This window comes from Clavelina lepadiformis, chromosome 8, assembly GCF_947623445.1.
Source record: "Clavelina lepadiformis chromosome 8, kaClaLepa1.1, whole genome shotgun sequence".
NCBI lineage: Eukaryota > Metazoa > Chordata > Ascidiacea > Aplousobranchia > Clavelinidae > Clavelina > Clavelina lepadiformis.
This window is the reverse complement of record NC_135247.1, coordinates 18,934,770-18,958,534: the sequence shown is the minus strand read 5'-3', so window position 1 is coordinate 18,958,534 and position 23,765 is coordinate 18,934,770. Positions and strand designations below refer to the sequence as shown.

Below are 23,765 nucleotides of genomic sequence, written 5' to 3'. Positions count from 1 at the left end.
GATGAAAATAGATTGTGCAAAACCAAAGAAATAACTTCTTTACTTGAGACAAAAATCTAATCAAACCGAAGCTTCTAATATTAAAATAATAATAAACATCGCAGCGAGCGTGTGATTATGAGCGTTGCGTCACAATTACAGGAAAACAGATGACATTATTACAAAGAACCAAAACGGAAACAACAATCGCTGTAAGATGTTCACATGAAAAGCATTAGATTCCTTGGCTTATATACACACGTTGGTTAATGAATTGTAGTTGTTTTGATGACGTTCAGCTTGCAAAAGGCACTTGGTTAAAGTCAATCACATTATACTCGGAAGAGATGTAACTACGAGTTTGTTATTAAAGTTTTGATAAGTCATTTGAAAACTGCTTGGAATAGCAGTACCGTTAAAGACGTGTCTCTGACTTGTACTCGGTTGGTTTCTCATCAATTTGGACGTCCACGGCGTGGTTTTCGTAAGCAGGAGGATCAATTTCCTCCACACTTCCACCTTTCTTCCCACTTTCCAACCTCTTGTGCGCTTCTGCCTTCGTTTTAAGTCTCTTCTCTTCTTCCGCGATTTCTATGGCGAATTCATTTTCGTCTACGGGGACGTACCTAAAGCGATCACAACTTAAGATGCAGTTCAAGCTAAACAAAGAGTAATATTGTGTTGGCTTGCTCTTGAATGTTGACTTCAACTTGCTTTTATAATGTGCACCTGTATGCCAGGAAGATGAAAATGATGGCGGCGACAAAGATCAATCCGGCAAAAAGGAAGAACTCGTCAGATTGTTTCTCGATGCCTTTCGCTTCAGCAATGATGATGACGATGATGTTACCAAGAGACACAGTAAAGAGCCAAAGACTGGTCAGGACTGATTTCATGCTTGGAGGAGCCTGAACAAGAACATCCCAGCGTTAACCAATATGGCCTAAGCACAGGTGAAGGTAAACCGCTTGAAGATACAGTTTTTATGACCACAGCAATATGACACACGTTTTTTATTGACCAAGTTACCTGACTGTAAGAAAATTCGAGACCAGTGATTGATAGGAAGACTTCACCAACGGTTATGATGACAAACTGAGGTATCATCCAGGCGACACTGATGATGTTGGGCTTGAGATCAAGGGTCTACCACAAACGTAAAGCTCGTACTTAGCAGTAAGATAAAAATAAAACTAAGTTATAGGCTGATTCAATGGTGTCAGGTAGTTGAAGTACCTTTGTATGTGTTATGGTAAAAATACACAAAGCTTCTACAGGTAACGGAAAACGACAGTGAACTAGTTTCCTCTGAACATGTTGATTTTATAAGTGTAATAAGCTTACCGAAAAAGTATCACCATTTTTAAACACAACAGAATAAGCGCCTCCAACGTCGAGATACAATTCAAACTCGCCAACTAACACGTCGCTGCCATTGCCAAGATAATTGTCCTGGTAAAATAAAATTCTGGATCTGCAAAGAAAAACGAAGCAGGTTTCATTTTTCAAATATTTCAAGTACACCGTAGACAAGAAGTTGGTAAAGTCTCATTTGCGTACGTTCCATAGGGCACGTCGATCGGGTCGGAGCGGTCCGAATACAAAACCTTTGTGGCGCGCTCTGGTGGTTTTCCTCTGTCTAAGGGTACGGCAAAGACAGCCAGCGTCCTTTTCATCTCATCCAGATTAACGACGCTGAATCTTCCGCCACCGCCCTCAGTCTTATGAGTTATCATGCTGACCTGCGCGGGTTACAACTCTTGTCAAATCTAACTTGTTTTCTTCGATGCGATTTAGGTTCATCTCTGCTGAACTCCAAACACTAATTTTCACACGGTACAGGCTTAACTCATCTCTGGAGCAATACCTCGTTAATTACGTTTCCTTGGCTGCCACTTATGACGAAGTCAACCACTTCCTGCTTCCCTGGGAAGGGAACATCTTCTGTCGTGTTCTTCATCCCATCGCAAGAAAAAACTTCCAACGATGCTTTTACGTCATGACGGTAGAAGAAAATTGTACTTGTCTACGGGAAAGACGTCATAATAGAGAGATGAGGTGATATCTGTCCACCTTATCTATATTTAAATTCTGGTCAAAGAATGGTTATTGTATAAATTACCTTTTCCTTTTGAACTACGGTTCGTTCATACCCGTCAGGTATAACATTGATGTCACAAGGGGCGGCATTCAATACTCTCACGCCATACTCGTTGCTCTTTGGGAGCGGGGTGAGAGTTTTCTGCAAAGTAGCAATGAAACGCAGAGACTTGAGACAATCTGGAAGATCTTTCTTTATCTGATCTTACTATTGACTAAAAATCTATTAATGAAACATTTCTTCTCGTAGAGATGTTACAGTTGAACGGAATTGTGACACGATTTTGATCATGAAACCACCTATGTATGTCCTTACGTCAATTTCAATTTGAAGAATAGCGGCTGCGATGAAAGAGCATCCCGCCAAGATGAGTCCAACGGTCATCCTTCTAAGAGGAGGAAAAGGAATCTTGAAGTGCCGGAGAAAGGGATACAGAGTTGCTTCAAAAAGTGGGATCAGTGTGACAATAAGCAAAGGGTTCAGGACCTCGACTTGATCTGGTTTTATGAGTAGACCACCCTGCGGAATATATACAGCATATACTTGACTTGAACGGAACCAGGTCTAGAGCTACGTAGATAAAACTCAAGGAAAGGAAAACAATACGAAGCTATAAACTGCTTGGCTATATCTGGCACCACTGCTAGTTGGTTGTCAGAGAAATGTGCAAGTGTTTAATGTACGTTACAAAACAGGCGCTGTACTCGCAAGGAGAAGTATCATCAGGTAGTTAACCATACAGATCATCTCACCAAATGTCCGTTGGTTTGGATCGCCTGCAACGTCCACCTGGAACCCTGCTGGTCAAACAGGGCCCAGAAGAAGGGCAGAGGAATGTAGAGCATCAGAACCCGCAACACGTATTTAGTGTCTCGAATAAGCTTCGGCTGAAAAAGGAATGCTTTTGTCGTGGTCGTGCAACTTGCGGTAGGTTTATATCTTAATAGATTAAAAACTGGTCAAAGACATCTTGCTACTTTGCAAAAGTCGTTTTAGCTGATTATTATCCACATCTCACCGTAGCATCAGCGTATTCCAACCAATGTTCTTTGTTCCTTTCTTTCGATGGCGTCTTCCATCTATTCCTGCAGCCTGAGTATATGCACTTGCACACCCGGGTGAATATACTGCCTTCTGGCGGATATATTGTATACCACTTTGTACCGGCCACAAAGAATACTGAAAAGATTTAGAGTTCTATTCAACCAGTTGTAAATGTTAGCTCCATTATTTATAACTATGCCAAAAAATTTAATTTGTCTTCATAAAAACAACCATTAAAGTTGCAGCGGCGACAATATCTATTCAGAGTTTTTACGATTGTATTATGCAATGTATGACACAGCAAACACGCTTTCATTACTTCATTGAATCGAAATTAACATCTCTTACTCAAAGCAACGACCATTAAAGCTGCGGGGACTCCAAAAGCGAGCGCGTAGCATTCATCGAACTGAGGGTCGGTTTCGCCGGGATAGCAATCGACGTCGGCTCGAAAGATCGGAGTCAGGAAAGTCGAGATCAGACTCCCGGCGTTGATGGCGAAATAGAAGAGAGAAAAGAATTGTTTCCGCACGTATTTCTGCGTCATCATAGACATAAATGAACATTGTTATAGCAATTAGAATTAGATGCTCAATTCAAATACAAAAAGTTCACCACCGTAAAGCTTAAACATAAATTATCTTCATAAATTAGCACCAAAAGCACGTTTAAATTATTCGTTCAATTTTCTCGACCTGGTCCACCGAAAACTGGTCACCACCGAACGAGGAGACGCAAGGTTTGATGCCCCCGGTGCCAACCGCGATGAAGAAGAGACCGAACATCGATAAAATTCTGAGAAACAAATCACTGGTTACTTTCCCGTTTGTGGTTCACTTTATTGTCCTAACACAATGAGCGCCTGGCAGCTTTCAAAACGTAAGCCTGTGGGATAGCAGGCTCGAAGTAGTAGGGAGAGTAGGCTGTAGTAGCGGCAGAGAAAGCAGGCTCTAAGTTAAAACTTACGCGTGCGCAGTCTGTGTTGGTACATAAGGAATCGATCCGATTGTTTTAACAATATGACCGAACACGTAAACAACCGAAAGAACGATGATAGTCTTGTACTTCCCCCAGTAAGAATCAGCAATCACTGCGCCCACTAACGGAAAGAGATATGCGAGCACAGTAAAGGTGTGATAGACCGACGTTGCCGTGTTGTCGTCCCAATGCAAATAATTTCGCAAGTACAGCAGGAGAACAGCTATAGATATTAAATTAGTTGTTATAACATTTTTATTACCTTGTGATGGAGGATCGTAAAAGTCATAAATATGCTATCAACGTCTATAAAATTTTAATAAACAAACAACTATTTAGTCGTTAAAAGGATAAAGTAAATCAGGGATAATATTCATTTTGTCCTTCAGTTTAAAGGTTATGAAGGCATTCTATCTTGGTCAAACTATTACCCACATCTCATTCCATAATAAGAAAACCTTTCACAAAATTCATTCCCAACAATGAAGGTGACATGCTTCGGATACTGGCTCCACACTTCCTGCAAACAGACGTTGTGCTTTTAAACTTTTCAAACGGCCCAAGCAGTGATCGATTTCGTCAGTTTGCAAAATTATGCACAATACACAATGATGGCTGCTTTAACTTGTACCCTGATATATTTTATGACTACGTGTTTGCACATGCATTGTCATTGCCATGATATGGTTCGACTTATATCAAATAAAACAAAGTAACAAAATCAGTGCAAGTTAATCAGCAGATAATGCAACGACTTATACCGAGCAAGAGAGTTTTTCTTCGCTCTTGTCATCAATGACGACAGAACTGTTGCTCGAGCCGCCATCAGATTTGCGCATGGAGCCTGGAAGTACAAACATCTTCCATTATTCTCTCTTTCCATTAAGTCTTAATATCGCAAACACTTGGCGATAGGCAAAGCTAGGTTATAATTGTGGGGTTAGCACACGAACTTTACCGCTTTAAACAAACCTTCCAATCTCTAAATATCTGTTTCGGGTTTTGCGTCCCATTTCTCACATAGGCCAATAACCAAAATATTAGGTAACAAAAAAACAAACAAATAAACTAAAAGAAATTAATTATCATTGCACCGCAGTAAACAGCCTCACAAAATAAATTTCTAAAATAATTCGAGATCTTTTAAGTGGTTTTCTTGCCGCCTCTGCTGCGAGACCGCGATCTATAAAAGTCCTCAACAAGCATCTTCACCCACCTGGGTCGCTCGAAGAGTCACTCAAGCGATTCTTCGACATCGCGTCTTTTCAGTCAGATTTCTTGAAGTTTCATGAGATGCAGATCCAGACACAGAGAACAAGCACAACCCTGCTTTATCATTTACTGAATGGAGATGATAACGAAAAGAAAAGTTACTTAAATCCTGTTTATAGTTTATGCGCCTTGCATAGCTCGCAAACTTCATAAAACGTCGCTCTGCAACTTTCGGTATGATTCGACATCTGCAGATGTTGAACTGTTTACAGCGCATGTGAGCCATGTATCGGTCAAACCTCGTGATGGCTTCAAAGGCAATTTCCTGGGGCTAATCTACATTTTTCATAAAGTTTTAATTTCCAGCCTGATCAGACAAACGCGATGATGAATCGCCTCTTTCAAAGGATGCGGCCAGAGACGGCAGCTCTAAAACCTTTACTTGCAAGTCTGTAAGACTGCTGTTTACATACGACAATTCGGTCAACGCTACTGCTTTTTGAATGACCACGATTAATTGAAGGCGTGACACGAGCATAAGATCATTCGATAAGTCACTTACTTTGAAATCGATTTAATTCGATTGTTTTATATATCGTGCTTATCAATTGAAATGTCTACTTCTACTCGTCATCCTTTTATCTACGTGTTTCTTCTTGGTCATATTTTTAACTACACTGTGCAAAGCTCTCATTAACAAGGTGCATCCACTGAAATCTTGAATGAACGCAGCCAAGCACAGATGTAAACTCGCATCAAATTTCTTTCACAAATGAAAGCTTGTTTGGGTCGACGAGAATATAACTGGGTAGTGACGAGGCTCAATTGTAAGAGTTGGCGGAAAAGAACGAAGTCGTAAAAGCAATAAAATTTGCACGACTTTTTCTGCAGCAAATTCATATGAATGCGAAGCAAGCAACTAACAAAGAAAAACCACTCGCCATTGCTCCTTTAGTATCTTTGGAGCTATTCAGTATTATTTGACTAAGATGTCAGATTCGATAATGATGGAACTGTTTGTTTCAATCGTCACAGACAAGTGAAACCATTCATGTGGAAAATGATGTCACGTTTACCACTATGACGTGTACGTGGTTAACATCTTATTTTCAAGTTTCTCCAAAACAAGAATGGAAGTTTTCAACAGTAAAAAATAAAGCAAACCTGATCGATGCTTTAACCAGATGAGTTTTTTAAACCGCACGACGTCAAGTTGATTGCGAAATCTTCACAAATGTGAAAAAAAAACTTACAGAAGATACCCAGATAGCACACTTACGACTAATCAACGTCGAAATGACCCCAACGTTGAAATTCTCGTGAAAAGTGAATTACCATTCATTTATTCATTGTGTGCACAATTTTACATTCTTCTAATATCGACATCATTCTTCATTGAGGGAAAAGGAATTTTGCTTTGAAAGTGTAGGTTGTGAAAGAAATTTGAAAAACAAAGCTAGCTTACAATTTGCCGACAGGTGGCAGCATAGGATGGTAATTAGCATCTAAGTTACTCTGATAATCAACCTGCTAACTACCGTTATTAATGGTGAGGTTATTAATAGAAGAGGTTGTTCCCACCACAACTTTTTATGAAAGATCAGAAGAATCCTGAAGTACATGACGAATTAAGGCCGGTATGCTGTTAAAAAGGACCCTCCGAAATAATGATTAAAAAGGCCCTCTCCTAACCCCAGGTATGTTATTTTTGGAGGAGGAATTAGCAAACAACCTGTAGTACTTGTGTTGAACTAAAATTGTAGAAAAGTAACAAGCTCTGTGCCATGTGACTAAACGTGAAAGTTCGAAAACCTCATATTTGTCACTGGGTAGTGATTTCACCAATCGCGCAGTGAAGCCTGTTGATGTCGGGGTCAGGCTGAGTTCTTTAGCTTGAAAATATTTGTTTACCGGTGTCAGCAGCATTAAATCATAACTGCAAGAAAAAGGGGAAAAAGCTTTGAAGCTTTGCTGATTCATTTTGACAATATTTTACCTGCCTGTGCATGTCTCTGCTGAGCAAACAAGTCGAGGCACGTGACGGCCGCTTAATACGTCACAAATATTCAGCATGAGCACTGGGCTGCTGCAAAGAAAAAATAAAATGACCAAATTCCTTTTGTTCGGAACAATGACCTTTCAGGAACTATGATGCAATAATATAACTTTCCCAAACCGACGTAATATTTTCTTTAAATTGGAAATATTGATAGAGAACGATTAAACAGTTGCGTAAAAGTATTACACGTCGCATAAAGCATGATATGAAATAGGAATACACGTCCATGATATGAAATCAACTTGATGAAACAAAGCAAAAAACAGTATCACGTCAAAGATAATATTGCTGGCCTGTTGCACATTGTGTAAAAACTGAGATAAAATGAAGAAAACCTTCGATCAAAACAAGTTGTTTGCGGCAAAATATATCAAAAATACTTGAAGACCATAGTTTAGTACAAGGTAGAAGGATCAATATTAATCCTCCTTTAAGGTGGACTCTTCTTCAATTAAAGAGTCGTCGTTAGTTTCAAATTCCGATTCGTCAACATATCGGTACCGGATCGCCAGGATAATAAAGATAATTGCCGCGACAGCGATCAAGCCCGAGAAAAGAAAATATTCGTCGGTCTACGTCATAAAATAAGCGTTATTGTTTCCTGAATATACCGATTATCTGGATCTTCAACAATCAACACAAAAAAATGAAAACGATTTTTGTTTTTATGACAAAGCGATCTTAATGCACCTGTTTGGTGATTAGTCTTGTTTCGGCAACGATCAGGACGATAATGTTGCCCACAGACACAGTGAGAAGCCAGAAAGACTGAAGCACCGACTTCATGCTGGGGGGGGCCTATACATACACGAAGCAGTTAGAAATATAACAGTATTTGAGAAGCATCTACGTAATCTGAAGTCAACACGGCATTTGCCGACAAGGCAAAGTTGTGCTTGCAGCCAATCGGTGTATATTTAACCGCACTTGACTGTAGCTGAACTCGAGACCAGTGACTGAGAGGAAAACCTCCCCAAGCGTGATGAGAAAATATTGTGGAATCAACCAGAATATGCTGACAACGTTTGGATTGATATCCGTGAACTGAAGCAATGTTACATCAGCCTGTTAAATAAAATTGAGTAGTTTGAACGTGACGCCTTCCTCAAGAAGTCAAACAAGAACCTTAGAATTTCCGGTCTATCTCATGCGCCAAAGCATGGGAAAGCACGCTTATGGCAGTTGCAACTTTCCCAAATATTTATATGCTTTCTATTTAAACCTATGACGCAAACAGTGTCAGTGTGTCCTGCGAGAGGCTCTATTTTTAAATCACTATCTTTGCTAAGGACTTGTAGGAAATGCTATAAAAGTCGTCCACGGCAAATGGCTTTAATTTTAAATCAACGTTCACTTTAAGAAAACACGCTTTTTGGGGGTAAAAAGCGCTGTGGTTGCTCTTACATAAATTACATGAAAATCGTTTTTACGTTTTTTCCGCGCAAAACCAAAGTGTATAATCCACCGGTGCCTACAGAGTAGTTCATCGCGTAGCTCACGTCGTGTGCTCGCACTGCAAGGATATTCCTGCTCATAGATACAACATAATAAAGCAAACAAACAACATAACTTGTTATTATCCGATATAAAAACGTCAGTTGCGGTAGACGTATGCTCACCTCCCTTTATCCACAGCAAGGCGCTCTCTCTTATCAGGCAGTAGGGTTTTTCCATTCACTTTAACCGTCGTGTTTAGCATGTTCACGATTCTTAAGTATAATGGGCAAAGATAGATAAGTTAATGGTGGTTTTGCTATATTCAACTAAGTCTTAACATTTCAAATATTTGAACAGGTTTAAGTTTTTAATTAAAACCAAGAGCAGAACATCACTTTTCATCGTGCCGTTATAACCTCATAGATCATATCATTTATTTCGATGGATCCAACAAACCACCTCACCTTACAAATGACTTCCCATCGTCTGATTTCTTGGTCGGATGGGAGGACTACAAGTTTTTGAATGGAATTGAATTAAGCAAGAAAAGTAAAATATAATATTTTGGTCATTAGCGTAAAATATCACGCACAGTTGTTGTTGAACAAATATTTATGAAAGTGTTTGAATTTCCCGCCTGAATTTGAACAATGATTCCTTTTATATGCGATTGTTTAATCATAGTGATCGGTGGCGCAAGCATTGTTGCACATTAACGATGTTCTTCGAATTTTATCAGTTATTATTCGAGCGGGGAGGGGTCAAAGTTAATATTAAACCGAAAAATCGAACCGAAAATATCCGCGCATTCTGATTAAATGCGATCTAAATCAAACACGTGGTGAAAAAGGCACGTGATTTAATAGAAACTTATTAATAAGATTAACTCGTTAATAAATATTTATCTTACCAACACAGCTTTCAAACTCTTTGAACCATTGTTGCTTATTATGAGGTCATAGACTGTCAGCCCTTGTAGTTGCACCCGTTCTTGTTGTTGTGTGACGTCATCACCGCAACGGTAGCTCACTTTAAATGTCCCAGGACGGACAAACTGCTCCAGAGTTTCGGACGCCTTAGAATACGTTGATACGAGATTTTAAATTTACGTGAACGTTCACACAAACCACGATGGGATTAATATAATCTTTCAAAACCTTTCAGATATCAATTCTGCTATTTTGAAAATTTTTAAGGTAGATCAGTTTCTATAAGTGAAGAGTATTTGTTGAAAAAACAAGATTCTCCACTTCTTTGTAAGACCTCACATTGGTTGGCTCCAGACGCAATCCACCAATCACGGTTCCGTTAGTCCGAGTCGCCCGCCAATCAGGATAAACGGTGGAGTTGACCACTAGAGGGCAGTTAGCTGCGTTGATGACCCTCAAACTCGTCTGATGTTGATTCACTGGAACAGCTGTGTAATTCACCTGAAACGATAGATACAGGTTTTCTGAAAACGCTTTTGGCACAAATTTGCTGACGTAAGCTGTTTTATGACGTGCGATTACTGCTTACGTCAATCTTCATGTGAACCAGAGCCGCCACGACGAAAGACATTCCCGCCAAAATCATCCCAAACGCCATTCGTCGAAGAGGGCTGTGGTTGGTCACAAAACAAAGCTGTTGCTGAGAGTCAGTTCAAAATCGCTTACACAAAAACAGGAAGTGAAACGAGGCTACCTGAAGTTGATTTTGAATCTGTGAAGGCAGGGGTACAGCGTTACTTCCAACAACGGGATGAGGATAACAATTAGCAGCGGATTACATATTTGCATCTGATCCGGCAATATTCGGAGTCCTCCCTGTTGATACCAACAACAGTATCAGATCATCGAAGGCACAAGTGGTGCCAGTTAAGCCTCATACATGCATTTGAATACATGCAAGGTTAAATGATGCAGCAGCATTTACCACGTATCCGTCCATTTTCACCGCCTGCAATGTCCATCTTGAACCTTGTTGGTCAAAGAGCGTCCAAAACAAGGGCAAGGGAATAAACAGCACTAGGACGCTGAGCATGTACTTTATATCTCGGAGTAGGGTCGCCTGAAAATTAAACCTCCCGATTTTAAAAACATTGAATATGTCGAGTTGTCACTTGACCTAGTTTTGGTTGTTTAACACTAAGCATGAGAGCGTTTTGAGGGTGATGTTTACATTGCTTTCGTCATCTCTTAGAGCGTAATCGATCCAATGATCTTTGGTCCGAAATTTCTTCTCTGTTTTCCATCTATTTCTGATGGCGCACTATGTCAAAAATATCGACGTAAAACTTAACAGCCAAGTCAACGGCCTTTCAAGTACTGGACACTTGTTGTTGAAACACTTTGTTTAGGAATGAACTAGATAACGTACCCAGATGGCCTTCGTCACTTTCACCAAAATATTTCCAGACGGTGGAAGTCGTTTGTACCAGCGAGTTCCCGTCACAAAGAAAACTATAAGTTGCAAAAAATTAACTTTTTTCATTATACTTTAACCGTAACTGTGTTGTCACGTGGATGAACAAAATCCCATTCAACTCACCGAGAGCCACCACCATTAGAATTGCAGGGATCCCGAATGCAAGCGCATAGCAGTCGTCTCCAAAACATTTGACTTGTTCTGTAAAAGATGGAAACGTGAATAATTGTGCTTATACCGCCTATGACGGAATCGCTTCTTATACGTCACCTCGTATTAAAGGAGAAAGGAAAGTCGACAACAAACTTCCGGCGTTTATTGCGAAATAAAAGAGCGAGAAGAAACTCCGACGATAATTTTCCTGCATAAGAATTATTCATTCGTTTTCATATGTTCGCTTTGAAGCGAAGCCGGTGCGGATTATCGCAATAATTCTTCGATTACGTCAAGAAAACTATGACACCAATAAACAGGAAGCGATCGTGAAACCTGAACCGCTTCGAACTGATCCCCGCCAAATGCGGCGACACAAGGCTTAATTCCTCCGGTGCCAATCGCTATTATGAGAAGGCCAGTGCACGACAAAGCTCTGCAAAAGGGGAAATATCCAAATATTTGATGCTTTTAAACCTAGGCAAGTTTTGCCGCTGCTTTACAGCGAAATCTTGTTACGAAATTGACTGATATAATCGTAATATAATGATGATATGATACGAAAAACGAAATGATGATATGATGAAATAATAACATAATGATGATATGATACGAAAAACGAAATGATGATATGATGAAATGATAATATAATGATGATATGAAAAACTGTCGCAATTAAGCGCCAAGCACTGGTTGTATACTTACGCATGAGCAGTCAAGTTTCCCAATGGACCAACTGCACCTAATGTGTTGACCACCATGCCAACGGCGTACACTACAGAGAGCCAAAGAATGGTCCTGAGTGGAAAATAATATTTCACAAAGGATAGTTGTCCACGACTGACTAAAAACTTTTGTTGCGACTTACTTGTATCTTCCCCACCAGCTGTCGGCCAGAATGGCCCCAAACAGGGGGAAGAGGTAACACAAGACGTTGAAGGAATGAAAAACTGCAGTCGACGTCGTAGCATCCCACAGGAGGTAATATTTTAGATATAAAACCAAGATGGCTGTGGTTTTGAAAAGAAATTATTAAGCTTAGAAATTATTTATCCGAACTTTTTATCAATGAAAACATAAAAAGCAACCCACGGAGCCATGGCCAAAATGATTCAGGACGACTGGGCCCAGAATGACCCAACCAATATCTATGGGTTGAATCGACCGATCGCCGATAAAAAAAGGCAAAGGTCACTCACTTCGCATTCCGTAGAACGAATATCTTTCGCAGAACTCATTTCCCAAGATGAAGAAGATACAGAATGGAAATCTTGATTTCTTAAGAAAGAAAAAATTTCTAAAAATTCTCAAAATGTAATTCGGCAAAATACTGCGTTCATATTGCAATATTGCATTAAGCAAGGCAATGTTAACAAGTCTTATTGGTAGCACTTGCACTTGCACTTATCCTATATCGTTGCTTGTACCTCTTTCCTTGAAGCTTTGCTACCATCTGTCGCATCATCAGCGTCACTGATATTAGATTTGGGTAAAAGGTAAGTTTTTTCTGACTGGTTTGCCATTATTGTGTTTTATCGAATTATAAAGCTGTAATATATTCTACACCTTGCTGACTGCTCTGCTCGCTGACAGGTTTCGGCAAAGCAATAACATTGAAAATTTTTATATGCTTCGTTGCGTCACAAGATATGACATAACTCACTGGAAATTACCCAGACTTCCTTGTCACGAAATTAGACCGTATGCTATGCTGATTATTTCCTTGTGTTAAATTACAATACGAAGGGGAACCACAGCTCATATATCGTGCACTGGTTATGGGTAGTTATTGGCTTAAAAGGAACGTTTCGTTCCCATTTTGTGCAGATACAGTCACAGATTAGTTTTGGGGTTTGTGAGATTGTTGTAAAAATCCAGTTGTCCGGAAGTGGCTTTACAACTTAAGTCGAGCCCGTTAACGAATAATTAGCATGTGCATTTCAAACTCTGATTAGCAATATGCATATGCTAGGAGCTGTTATACGATGGCTTTTTCACACTGATTTCACACATATAGGCTATATACTCATGTTTAAATGTTTGTTAAACCAAGCTAAGCATCGGCGATATAAACACCTCACCATCAACTTGCACAATGCAATGAGGTTGGCCAGCTTTCAGCTAAATAAAACCCGTTTAAAGTTAAGCTACGTCGTATTTAAATATCAAGTAATCGCAACACAATTAGTTTTATGTTTTCGTTTAGTTTTTGAATGTCTGGAACGTACATGCCGCATCTATAATGTCGTGAATTTGGCTCAAAAACTATTTTCAGTTTAGGTCGTGCTGAAACCTTCTTTTAACCCTATCCTAACCAGGCTCGCGAGTTTACTAAAAAACTAGGTGTGGCCGACCCCGCACACACATTTTCAATCGTTAATTACTAGAAAACTATACGTCGTAAACTGATCGGATTTTGACAGGTTAGTAGAAAAATCATCTGGCTTCCTGTATACATCATAATTGTAAAACTAAAGAAAGTGAATTTAGTGTAAATTAAGTATTTCTAAAAGTGACACATTTCTAGAAATTCTTCTTGTTACGCCGCGTCCCCGCTGTGCGGAAAACCAGCTGACCGCGAGAAGAGAACGAAAGAGAATAGTTAGTCGAGTTATTGGTGCGTAAATGAGTAATACGCTTCAATGCGGAGAGCAGAGCAAAGCAGAGGAAAATTATGAAAATATCGCAATATCTTAAAAATTACAAAATCCAACTTTATCAAACAAACATGGACAGATAGCTGAACATTTTTTAGGAAAAGTCACCAAATTTCAAGTTTTTACAGCAAACAATGCAACTGTACGCCACGTTTTGCTATGACAGTGTGCGGGAGAAGCCAAGCCTAGTTAGAATAGGGTTAAACACACGACAAAAACAAAATATCTGGCTACATACAGGCAAAACACATGTAGGTTACTCGGGTATCGTCATCAATTAGGACGCATATGTTTGGGTCTTTGGGCAAAACTTTTCATTCATTTCAGTGAAGCGATTACTTGTTCGAGTTTTGTATTGGCTTATTACGTATGAAGCGTTACAACTAAGCGTACGTTGCTGTAACTGTAAGACACAATTTGGATGTAGTAACGGTTTACCGCGCTTGGATGGAGTTGTCTTATACCGAAACAATGGAAAGTGTTCATAAACAGTCACCGTGAAATGAACTTTGAACATTTATTTCAATCAAATTATTTACACAATCACGAAAACCGACACAAGTGCAACAAAAGCAAGCATTTTAGTTGCATAAGAACGTACGTTGGTGCATTGTTAAGTGCAGAGAAGTAGCAGGGATTGTTTGCTAATGGTGATTAATTTGTTTGTCCAGCAAGCAATCATAAACTACTGCCAACTTTTGCTCCTGTTTCTTTTAATCATCAATAACTGGTTTACAGAAATATAAAAAACATCGTGTAATTATTAACATCCTGTCCCCCTCAACTACGCGATAACCACACAATAAAATCAAAAACCTGTTCAAAGGTCAAATAACTTGTCTTAAAAGTTTTCCATAAACAGCCAACTACCCATCGACAAACTTAGACACCGCGAAAGTATTAAATGAAATATTCTGGTACGACATTTTTGCTCTGTATACCACTACACCTTTTGCAATGTTCCATGAACGAGATAAAAAACTATTTTAAAAGGTTATGACAGATAATTAATTTAATGAACGAATGGTCGCAGAGTTGGGACACACGATTCAAAGCAAAGACAGCAGATGCTAGCAGCAATATGTACACGACGCTTCTTTCTCTACAAACTGTGGATGTTTCACATTTCCGTGTTGTGGACGAAAGTCGGGTTCTCTTTCCCGAGGTCTTCTTTCCTCATCGAGTCATTGTCAGAGTCATCGTCATCAAATTCTGACTGGTCTACGTACTTGTAACGAACTGACAATATAATAAACAAGATGGCCGCCACTCCGATCAAACCAGCGAATAAGAAATATTCATCAGCCTGAAACAGATCACAGGAAGCAAAATTGAAAAAGATGTCAAGCCTAAAAGAGAAAAAATCGACCAACAAGTGCGATTACAATATAAATGTTATCGAGCGCAGCAAACAATAATTACTGAGCAAAGTTGAGCGTTTACGAGACAAAGCTACTTGTGCTGGAATAAAACGTTAAACATTATGACGAAGATAAACAGAGCATGAGCCCAATACGAAAGCTACTGAATAACTTGTGACGTTAAAAATGTCAAATGTGTGTTTAAATATAATGGCGACTCAGGTTAATTAATAACTGTTGTAACAACCGGAACGAACTAAACATTCAGTGTCAGTTTTATCGGAAGATGATTTAAGTGTTTGCTGGTTCGTGTTTACAAAGTGCATTCTTCCAGTAGAAAGAATATCCTGTGAATAAGCTGGATAACTAACCGAATCTAATTATACCATTTTATTACCAATTATACAGTTCCCAAACCACACAATTGTAGCGTAATTCCGTCACCTTCCCTTTACATAAGGTAGGAAAAGAAGCTATTCAACATATATAGCTACCAACAAGTAATGTGAATGAAATATTGCAGTCTTTATGAAATAATCGTTGTTGATCAAATTTTACCTGCTTGGGAATAAGTCGAGCTTCAGCTACAATTAACACAATGATGTTGCCAATGGATACGGTGAGAAGCCAGAAAGATTGCAAGACAGACTTCATGCTTTGAGGAGCCTGTAAAATGACGTCATCATCTTGTATAAAATCAGCAAAATAAATACCACAAGTAGTTGCATTGTGACGTCTGTTGTACTGATAAATCAGCCAAAGATTGATGATGAAATATTTTCAAAAGTTTTCCACGCGGCCATTACCTGACTGTAGGAGAACTCAAGACCTGTAACTGAAAGGAAAACTTCTCCGAGTGTGATGATGAAATATTGAGGGATCATCCAGAAGATGCTGACGTCATTGGGGTTAATGTCGGTGTACTGATCCATAATTAGTTGGTCGTCCTTATTAAAGCACAAAACAAAATTTAAACGATGCAATTTACCTTTAGTCACTATCTCTCACTTAGTGATCCTTGTAGTGTAGTTCATATTAAGAACAACGGCGAGTAACTACTGGATTGCAGCACATTTTCGAGGTAAGACGTCAGTCAAAGTAATACTAAGTAAGCTTTTTCTCTCAAAATAAAATAAAGGTTACAAAATAAACTCGAATCCCATTACAGTTGGTTCAAGCTTAATCATGGATTTGGTGAGTCGTGAAGCATCGGCAGAAATAAGAAATGGATTTAAAAGTGCTGGATTGTTTAATGAAGTCCATATCTGAAAACTAAACGTTTAAACCTGACTTACATCGTAAATGTCATCAGTTGGATTGGAATCACGAAGAACAAGTGTGTAAAGGGCACCAGTTTTGAGCGTAAACTTTCTTTCGAAACGTGTGGTTGTGGAGTTGTCAAATGATACGTAAAGAGCATACCTTTCATAAAATATATTCTTTACCATATTTATTTTAATCGCAATAACTATCTCAGATAACTTTATAAAACAGATTGTCAGTAGCTACCATGAGAAATTGTGAAGTTAGAAAATGCATGTGTACACGTTCATTGCAACTTATGCCGTACACATTGTATGCTACGTACTCTGTAACTTACGTGCCACGGTGTGTATCCGGCAAACCATTATCACCGGTATCATCGGCCCAGCTACCACTCTTAATTTCTCTCTTCACCCCATAAACTTCAATAAAAACCGGTACTGAGAAAGTGTTCACGACTCTAAAATTTAAAAGCAAAATTATGGTCAAACCTGGTTGTTAAAACCCATAGAAGTCTTTTCTCAAAGCTTACGTAATAAAAGCGCCACCGCTGTCTGACTTCTCTGTCCGATGATCTTTCTACAGCAAAACAAATACGACAAGTAAGCCACAGATTTGGAAAAATAAACGCAGCAAACTATCACTTGAAAATTTTTCAAATAAATTGCTCTGAAATATACTAATGGCAGCCGGAAGCATAACTTAGATTTTCACAATTTTGATGAAGCAAACGATAAGATTTACGGTACCAGAACGTGGGTAAATTTACTTAATTCACAGACAAGGTGACTAAAAGTGAAAAATACTTCAACATACTTGAATGTATTTTAGTGAGTCGGCAAAGTCCTTGTAAAATATCACATCATGCGCTTTAAGGCCAGCCAGAGAGATTTCTTTGTCTAGGGATGACGTTAAAATAGACTCGCAACCATAATTGAAGTTAAACGTCCCAGGTTTGACCATTTCCCCGACTGAGTTGGTTGCCTGTTAAAAATACCGATAAGTAAATGAAGTCTAAATAACTTACTTCGATGTTTGAGAATGAAACACGAAACAGAGTTTAACTTATTCGTGTCAGTAACAGTGAAATGAAGTATGATCGTGGTAATAAACCTGAAAAGTTTGGGATAGCCATTATAGCACATGTGTCTCTATTAGTCTTTTGCCTGTGCATGAAGAAATACTTGTGTTGATCAGACACACTCACATAATGACGTCATAAAACTCAAGACATCTCACTCTAACAAAAGCATCTTCAAGTTTTAAAACCAACGAACTCACATTCCCAGGATCAAGAGGAAAAGGTCCAACAACGATCCCACTTCCTTCTCCTTCCCCCGTTTCCCAGTCGGAGTAAACGCTGCTTCTAACGAGCAAAGAACATTCGGCAGCAGAATTAATCACCCTCAGACTGGTTTCCTGATTGTTGTACGGCGTCTTGGTCAAATTTTCCTGCAAGCCAAGCAATCAAAGTATTGTAAGAAGTCTATAAGGTAGGATGAGGAAAGTGAAACTACGTACGTCGATCATCATTTGCACGAGAGCAGCAACAACGAATGAAATCCCAGCAAGAATCATTCCCAGAGTCATGCGCCGAAGTGGACTGTCACCAAAAATAAAAATCACTATTGTGAAAAATTGCTTTGAAAAGTGATTCACCAAGCAGGTCATATTAATGCAAAACAAAGCCTAGTAATAACAAAACAAAATCAAGCTGAAAACAGCAAAGTTAGCACAAAAAAATGAAATAAGCAAACCTGAAGTTAATATTGTATCGACGAAGAAGGGGGTACAGAGTTGCCTCAAAGATAGGAATAAGACAAACAATCATAAGAGGATTGCAAATCTGCATTTGGTCAGGTAGCACGTGCAGAGTTCCCTGAAGTAGAAGGTATGTAAAAATTATGATCATAAATATGCATACAGCCAGGTTTAATTCGTTGATGTAAATTATCTTTAAAAATATAATCATGAGTAATTGCTAGAACTGGTAGTCATACCACATAACCATCCATTCTGGTTGCCTGCAATGTCCATCTTGATCCTTGCTGGTCAAAGAGAGTCCAGAATAAAGGCAACGGGATGTAGAGCACCAGGACATTCAACACATACTTGATGTCACGGATCAGAATAGCCTGAATGGTCAATTCTATTTGTTACAACTTTTACCCGGAAAAACCTCACATACAGTTTTAAGTCTGTGATGGATTTAAAGCGCTTTTATCTCAAACAGCGTAGGTGGGGCAGGTGGGGTTCGGTGTGCTGCGTTACAACCACTGCCCAACTTACATTGTCATTATTTTCATGCAGAGCGTAGTCAAGCCAGTGGTCTTTGTTGCGCTTGGATGATTTGGTGTTCCAACGAATCTTCCAAGCTTTCTGCACAGGCAATTGAAGTGCATGACAATCACAGCTGAACTCATGAAATATGTGATTTATCAATAAGAAATAATAAAAATACCCAAATGGTTTTCGATACTTCCAGAAATATATTGCCCGATGGAGGGATTCTTTTGTACCACTTTGTGCCAATTACAAAAGAAACTGAAAAAGAAAAAAATGCAGAACTGTACTAAAAATGTTTGGAAGTGTAGAGTTAAAATAAATTGGTTGAAAATTTAGTTTACGACAAGCCGTTAATTAAAAGACTTACTGATGGCAACGAGCATCAGTGCTGCAGGAATACCGAAGGCCAGAGCATAGCAGTCACCTCCGAAACATTGGACTTCCTCTGATTTAGATCAAAATATAGAAAGAATTATGTTAACAAGAACAGCAGTTTATGCGCGACTACATGCAAAAATCATGCAAACAACCTCTAATTAAAGGTGACACAAAAGTTGACACCAAACTTCCAGCGTTAATTGAAAAGTAGAACAAGGAAAAAAAACTTCGGCGATATTCATCCTGTAAATAGACACAAGGTAAAAAGTCAAACAACCAGAGGACATCAGGTATACTGCAACCGACATCTCATACAAAAATAAACTATTTTGTTTAATTTATATTCATAGCAGCTTGTTAAAGAGATACCTTAAATAACATAAGTACCACGTTACAACGTATTGCATAGTTGGACCATGTTAATATCTACTCCACTCAAACAGAATAGCAATTGTGCACATACTTGGTCAGCATCAAACTGATCTCCTCCGAACGCCGAAACACAAGGTTTGATGCCCCCCGTTCCAACAGCAATGACAAAAAGACCGATTGAAGACAATACTCTACAGGTAATGCACGAAGATGATGCAGATTATGAAAATTATGACCCAATGAGCACTTTTACAGTGAATGAGCAGTGGGTGAGGTTGTATTATAACAAAATTGAAAATTTCTTACGCATGAACAGTCAAGTCTCCCAGGTCTCCGATGGCACCCAGTGTGTTAATCACCATACCAATGGAGTACACTATTGAAAGCCACAGGATTGTGCTAAAACAAGAAAATCAGATCAAAAGTCCTAACTCATGTTTCAATCAATGATGAACTTTTCCGATTAAACTGAACTGACTAAAAACTTTTGAAAACTACCAGCTTTTTTGATTAAGTCAATATTATTACTGTAAATAAGACAGATGACATAGGTTGACAAACCAGGAAAATCTACAAAAAGGAGTGGTCGTGAGAAATGATTTAAAACAAAACAACACATTTCCACTTACTTGTATTTACCCCACCAACTGTCGGCCAATACAGCTCCAAGCAGAGGAAACAAATAGGCCAGCACAGTGAAGGCGTGGTAGACAGCTGTAGCAGTGTTGTCATCCCAATGTAGATAATATTTCAAATACAGGACAAGGATTGCTGAAAAAGAAGAAGGTTCGCAGCTGATTTTAAGTAAGAGCAATAGTGTCCTAAGTGTTCAATTTTCTTGAAAACTTACAAATAAGCCTGGTAGAGCAATAATTTTACAAACGAAATTCACCACTTCTCACAGCATAGAAAATAAAAAAGAAAGTGAATAAATTGTGGCGAAAAAACTAAGCTACTTCAAAAAGAATATGATCTTTTGTACTTGAAATCAATTAACTATAATTAATCGAAAACAACCTGAAACTTCAAGTGAAATCGGAAGTTATATTCCAGTGCCAGATACTTTCAGTACCAATATTTCAAGCAGTGAACTTTAATTAATGATGAATTAAATATAATATCAAGGTCTCAAGGTTTTAATAGCTTATTCCTGAGTAATTTATGTTTTAGCGGCTAATGCTTGAGAAAAACTAAACAACTAGGAGACAGCACACTTACTTCGCATGCCATAATAAGAATATCGTTCACAGAATTCATTTCCCAAGATGAAGAAAATGCTGAACGGGAATGGTTTCTGCAAACAACGAATAAAGAAAGAACTGAAAAAATTCATTTATAATATTTGCAAAAATGCTGGACTTTCCAATTTAGAGAAACATTCTATGAAGGTATAGTTTGTGATATTTTGGTATAGACCAGGGATCACTAAGCAACAGCCCGGGAAATTAGTTCGTTCAATTGTGTGATTGCATTGGTTGCCTATTGAACAAAGTGGGAATTTGGTTCTTGATCGTCAGTCTATCATCAGGTCCTATCTGGCCCTTAGTGAAAAAAGTTTGTTAACGCCCGGTATAGACCTATGGTTTCTATGTGAAAATATTACTGAACAATAGCGTGCATTTACAAGCCCGATTATTACAGGTTAAAAATAATAGTTTACATTATTCAGTCTCTCACAAGTTTCTTAAAACGAAATCTGCGGCGCCTTTGTTTATGTTTTTGTACGCTTTCATCTCCAGCGATAAGAGGACTTAATTCAACATCATCTTCGTTTGTGAGGTCACTGCCACCTTTATATTTGATCATAACCCAGCACTCAAATATCGTGTAAAAATTTTCCTGTTTTTACGTAAATGAGAGCATAATTAAGTTTGCATTAAGGTCAAAAAGACTTTCTGAAAACTATTTCTTTTCTTTCCCAAAATCAATGGCCAATAACAAACCACACCATACCAGTATAATTTTTCTTAGATCCTTTTTTTTTTATTGGGGCTGCTTTTGGTTGCATAGAATTTAAACTGTAAATGTCGAAAAGAACCTATTCAATCTTCTTCTTGGATCGAGGTTAAACCGCAAAACTCAGAGACAAACGGGTACGTTGCAAAATGGGGTTCTAAATTAGGGGAGCTCCCACAAACGGATTTGTTAAGATTTTCATTTTATAAACTTCTGAGGTGGGACACAAACGTCATTATTAAGAAATTCTTCCTTGATTTTATATGTAAAGGTTTAAGCTTCGAATCTTGTCGTATTTATTCGTGATTAGTTTTTTGAGCAAAATGGATAGGAGTGAAAATAAAATTGCTTCATATCAAAGTTTACATCACAAAATAAATATCTATCTATGATACTTAATGTTGTAAGCCTTCAATTAGATTAAAATGCTCCGAACAAACGATTGTTTTGAAATTTTGTTTCAAAAAAATACCGATGATAAAACAGTTAATTAAATAAAAACTATCGTTATTATTGAGTCGTTTTAACGGCATGGCTATAATCACAAAATTCAACACTTCCAAGTTGTTTTTTATCTGACTGGTAGATGTTACCAGTAACTAAAAAATTAGTTAACATACACCTTGGATAAACAAAACTTACCACAAGAGATTCAAAAATATTGGGCCTATATATAATCAACTTAAATGTAACCTTAGGTTTTATTTCTTCCATCTCGGAGATGTTATTTCTTTCGTCTTCTTTCTCGTTGTTTGCTAAAAAATATGAAGAAGTGAATGACGCTATTACACGTTTACTTTTGTCAACAAAATGTAGCATTGCTTAAGTTAGTTATAAGTTGTAAATTTTAAAATTATAAATGGTTTCACTGTATTGGTTTCCTAACCATTGCTTATATAGAGGCTAGAAAGTGTAACGCCAGTTTTCAAGACGTCTTACGGAGGTTAAAATTTTGTTTTCTTTGCTTCTTCTGCATTGATTGACATGAAGCGAGTAATTTTGAATTCGGGTTTCTGATTTTGTTTGTCAAACAACTGACGCGGGCTTTTGTGACATCAATTAACAATCAACCAGCAGGATAGTTATAGATAGCTTGTAGTGTGGCAACCAAACCATAACCAAAGAAGTTACGTAAATTCTTTGTAATTCATAAATCTTTCTTCTGTTCGTTTCGTTGTTGACTTTGAAAAGTCGCGCCGTCTTGGCTAATTTTAGCCTCTCAATTCTCACGTATGTGCTTTAAAATTGTTGTACCAGTTCAATCAAGGTAAGGTCTTTTCTCTTTGTTTCTGATTATGACGTCTTCACATGATCGTTTCTGATGCAGATGTTTTCCAAACGTGGCTTATGACGTAGCATAGAGTCACGTGGTTATGGTTCGGTTGTTACAGTAGTATGGATCATCGGACCATCTCACATAAACTGATCAATATTTTTTGTCTTGTATTTATGGTCATTATTGTAAAATGTTTGTGAATTCTTTTTTTTTTTCTTTACAATCAAAATTCCTAAAATCAGCTTTTCTACTTCAGCAAAAACCAACCTTACCTTTTTTGTCGGACATCTTTATTGCTTGACACTTCGGCCTCAAATAAAGAAATTGGGTATTCCCACTTTCAAAAATTTAAATCGTTGTAACTACAATCTTGTAATCTATAAGAATTATACGTCCGAAGTTTTACTTGGAACTTTGCTAAATCGCCGGTTCTGCGATCTTAAAAAGCTTTTTTCTGTTTATTATACGTAGAAACCAGTTTATTTCTTATCGGTTTGCAGTCAAAGAAAGAAAGTCATAATTTTAACTAATTATTTACTGAACTTTCAGCTAATTTTTTCTCGCATACCACTGCGCTATCTCTAACTTTCTGTTCTGAAAACTGGCTTCGTTTAATTCCTCGATGGTGGCCTCTCTACAAAGTGCCAAAAATAAGGTCGCGTAGGGGCTTTATATCAATGTTGGTGAACGATATTGATTAAGGTGTTTGCTTTTAATTACTAAGCAGTACCGCGATGTAACGAAATGTTTGCACAGCGATCTTCCCCGTCATACTGTGTGCTCAGCGACCAAAATTATGTTGTGAAAAGTTAAACCTATGTAGTCAAATAGCACGAGTAGTAACCTA

The 23,765-nt window shown here is 38.2% G+C and overlaps 3 protein-coding genes across 5 annotated transcripts; all 3 read right to left on the bottom strand.

Moving 5' to 3' along the window:
* Positions 1–23: 23 nt before the first annotated feature.
* LOC143468489 (solute carrier family 15 member 2-like) lies at positions 24–5,468 on the bottom strand. Its single transcript, XM_076965741.1, has 16 exons — positions 5,319–5,468; positions 4,864–4,946; positions 4,538–4,622; positions 4,091–4,325; positions 3,820–3,919; positions 3,473–3,662; positions 3,099–3,259; positions 2,833–2,967; positions 2,396–2,599; positions 2,102–2,221; positions 1,847–2,005; positions 1,540–1,721; positions 1,324–1,453; positions 1,009–1,125; positions 709–887; positions 24–605 (listed from the first exon to the last, which is right to left on the bottom strand). The coding sequence occupies exons 1-16, from the start codon at positions 5,356–5,358 to the stop codon at positions 395–397; spliced, it is 2,331 nt and encodes a 776-aa protein (XP_076821856.1). The 5' UTR covers positions 5,359–5,468; the 3' UTR covers positions 24–394.
* A 2,021-nt stretch (positions 5,469–7,489) lies between these two features.
* LOC143468496 (solute carrier family 15 member 2-like) lies at positions 7,490–13,059 on the bottom strand. Its single transcript, XM_076965756.1, has 20 exons — positions 12,797–13,059; positions 12,569–12,647; positions 12,238–12,379; positions 12,075–12,167; positions 11,706–11,805; positions 11,487–11,577; positions 11,340–11,417; positions 11,169–11,251; positions 10,971–11,060; positions 10,725–10,859; positions 10,494–10,615; positions 10,329–10,410; positions 10,079–10,240; positions 9,721–9,885; positions 9,275–9,321; positions 8,993–9,082; positions 8,804–8,900; positions 8,301–8,438; positions 8,064–8,171; positions 7,490–7,945 (listed from the first exon to the last, which is right to left on the bottom strand). The coding sequence occupies exons 1-20, from the start codon at positions 12,890–12,892 to the stop codon at positions 7,793–7,795; spliced, it is 2,151 nt and encodes a 716-aa protein (XP_076821871.1). The 5' UTR covers positions 12,893–13,059; the 3' UTR covers positions 7,490–7,792.
* A 1,465-nt stretch (positions 13,060–14,524) lies between these two features.
* Positions 14,525–23,360, bottom strand: LOC143468491 (solute carrier family 15 member 2-like). 3 transcript variants are annotated; one of them, XM_076965747.1, is made up of 21 exons: positions 23,191–23,360; positions 22,336–22,397; positions 20,905–20,980; positions 20,316–20,457; positions 19,993–20,085; positions 19,778–19,877; positions 19,467–19,557; positions 19,304–19,381; positions 19,112–19,194; positions 18,940–19,029; positions 18,651–18,785; positions 18,408–18,529; positions 18,172–18,253; positions 17,932–18,102; positions 17,467–17,634; positions 17,183–17,229; positions 16,988–17,110; positions 16,683–16,809; positions 16,194–16,334; positions 15,946–16,053; positions 14,525–15,332 (listed from the first exon to the last, which is right to left on the bottom strand). In XM_076965747.1, the coding sequence occupies exons 1-21, from the start codon at positions 23,204–23,206 to the stop codon at positions 15,147–15,149; spliced, it is 2,241 nt and encodes a 746-aa protein (XP_076821862.1). In that variant the 5' UTR covers positions 23,207–23,360; the 3' UTR covers positions 14,525–15,146. The 3 variants fall into 3 exon arrangements, with proteins under 3 accessions (XP_076821862.1, XP_076821863.1, XP_076821861.1); XM_076965748.1 differs by lacking the exons at positions 22,336–22,397; positions 23,191–23,360 and adding an exon at positions 21,640–21,758; XM_076965746.1 differs by lacking the exons at positions 22,336–22,397; positions 23,191–23,360 and adding an exon at positions 21,364–21,602.
* Positions 23,361–23,765: the final 405 nt, after the last annotated feature.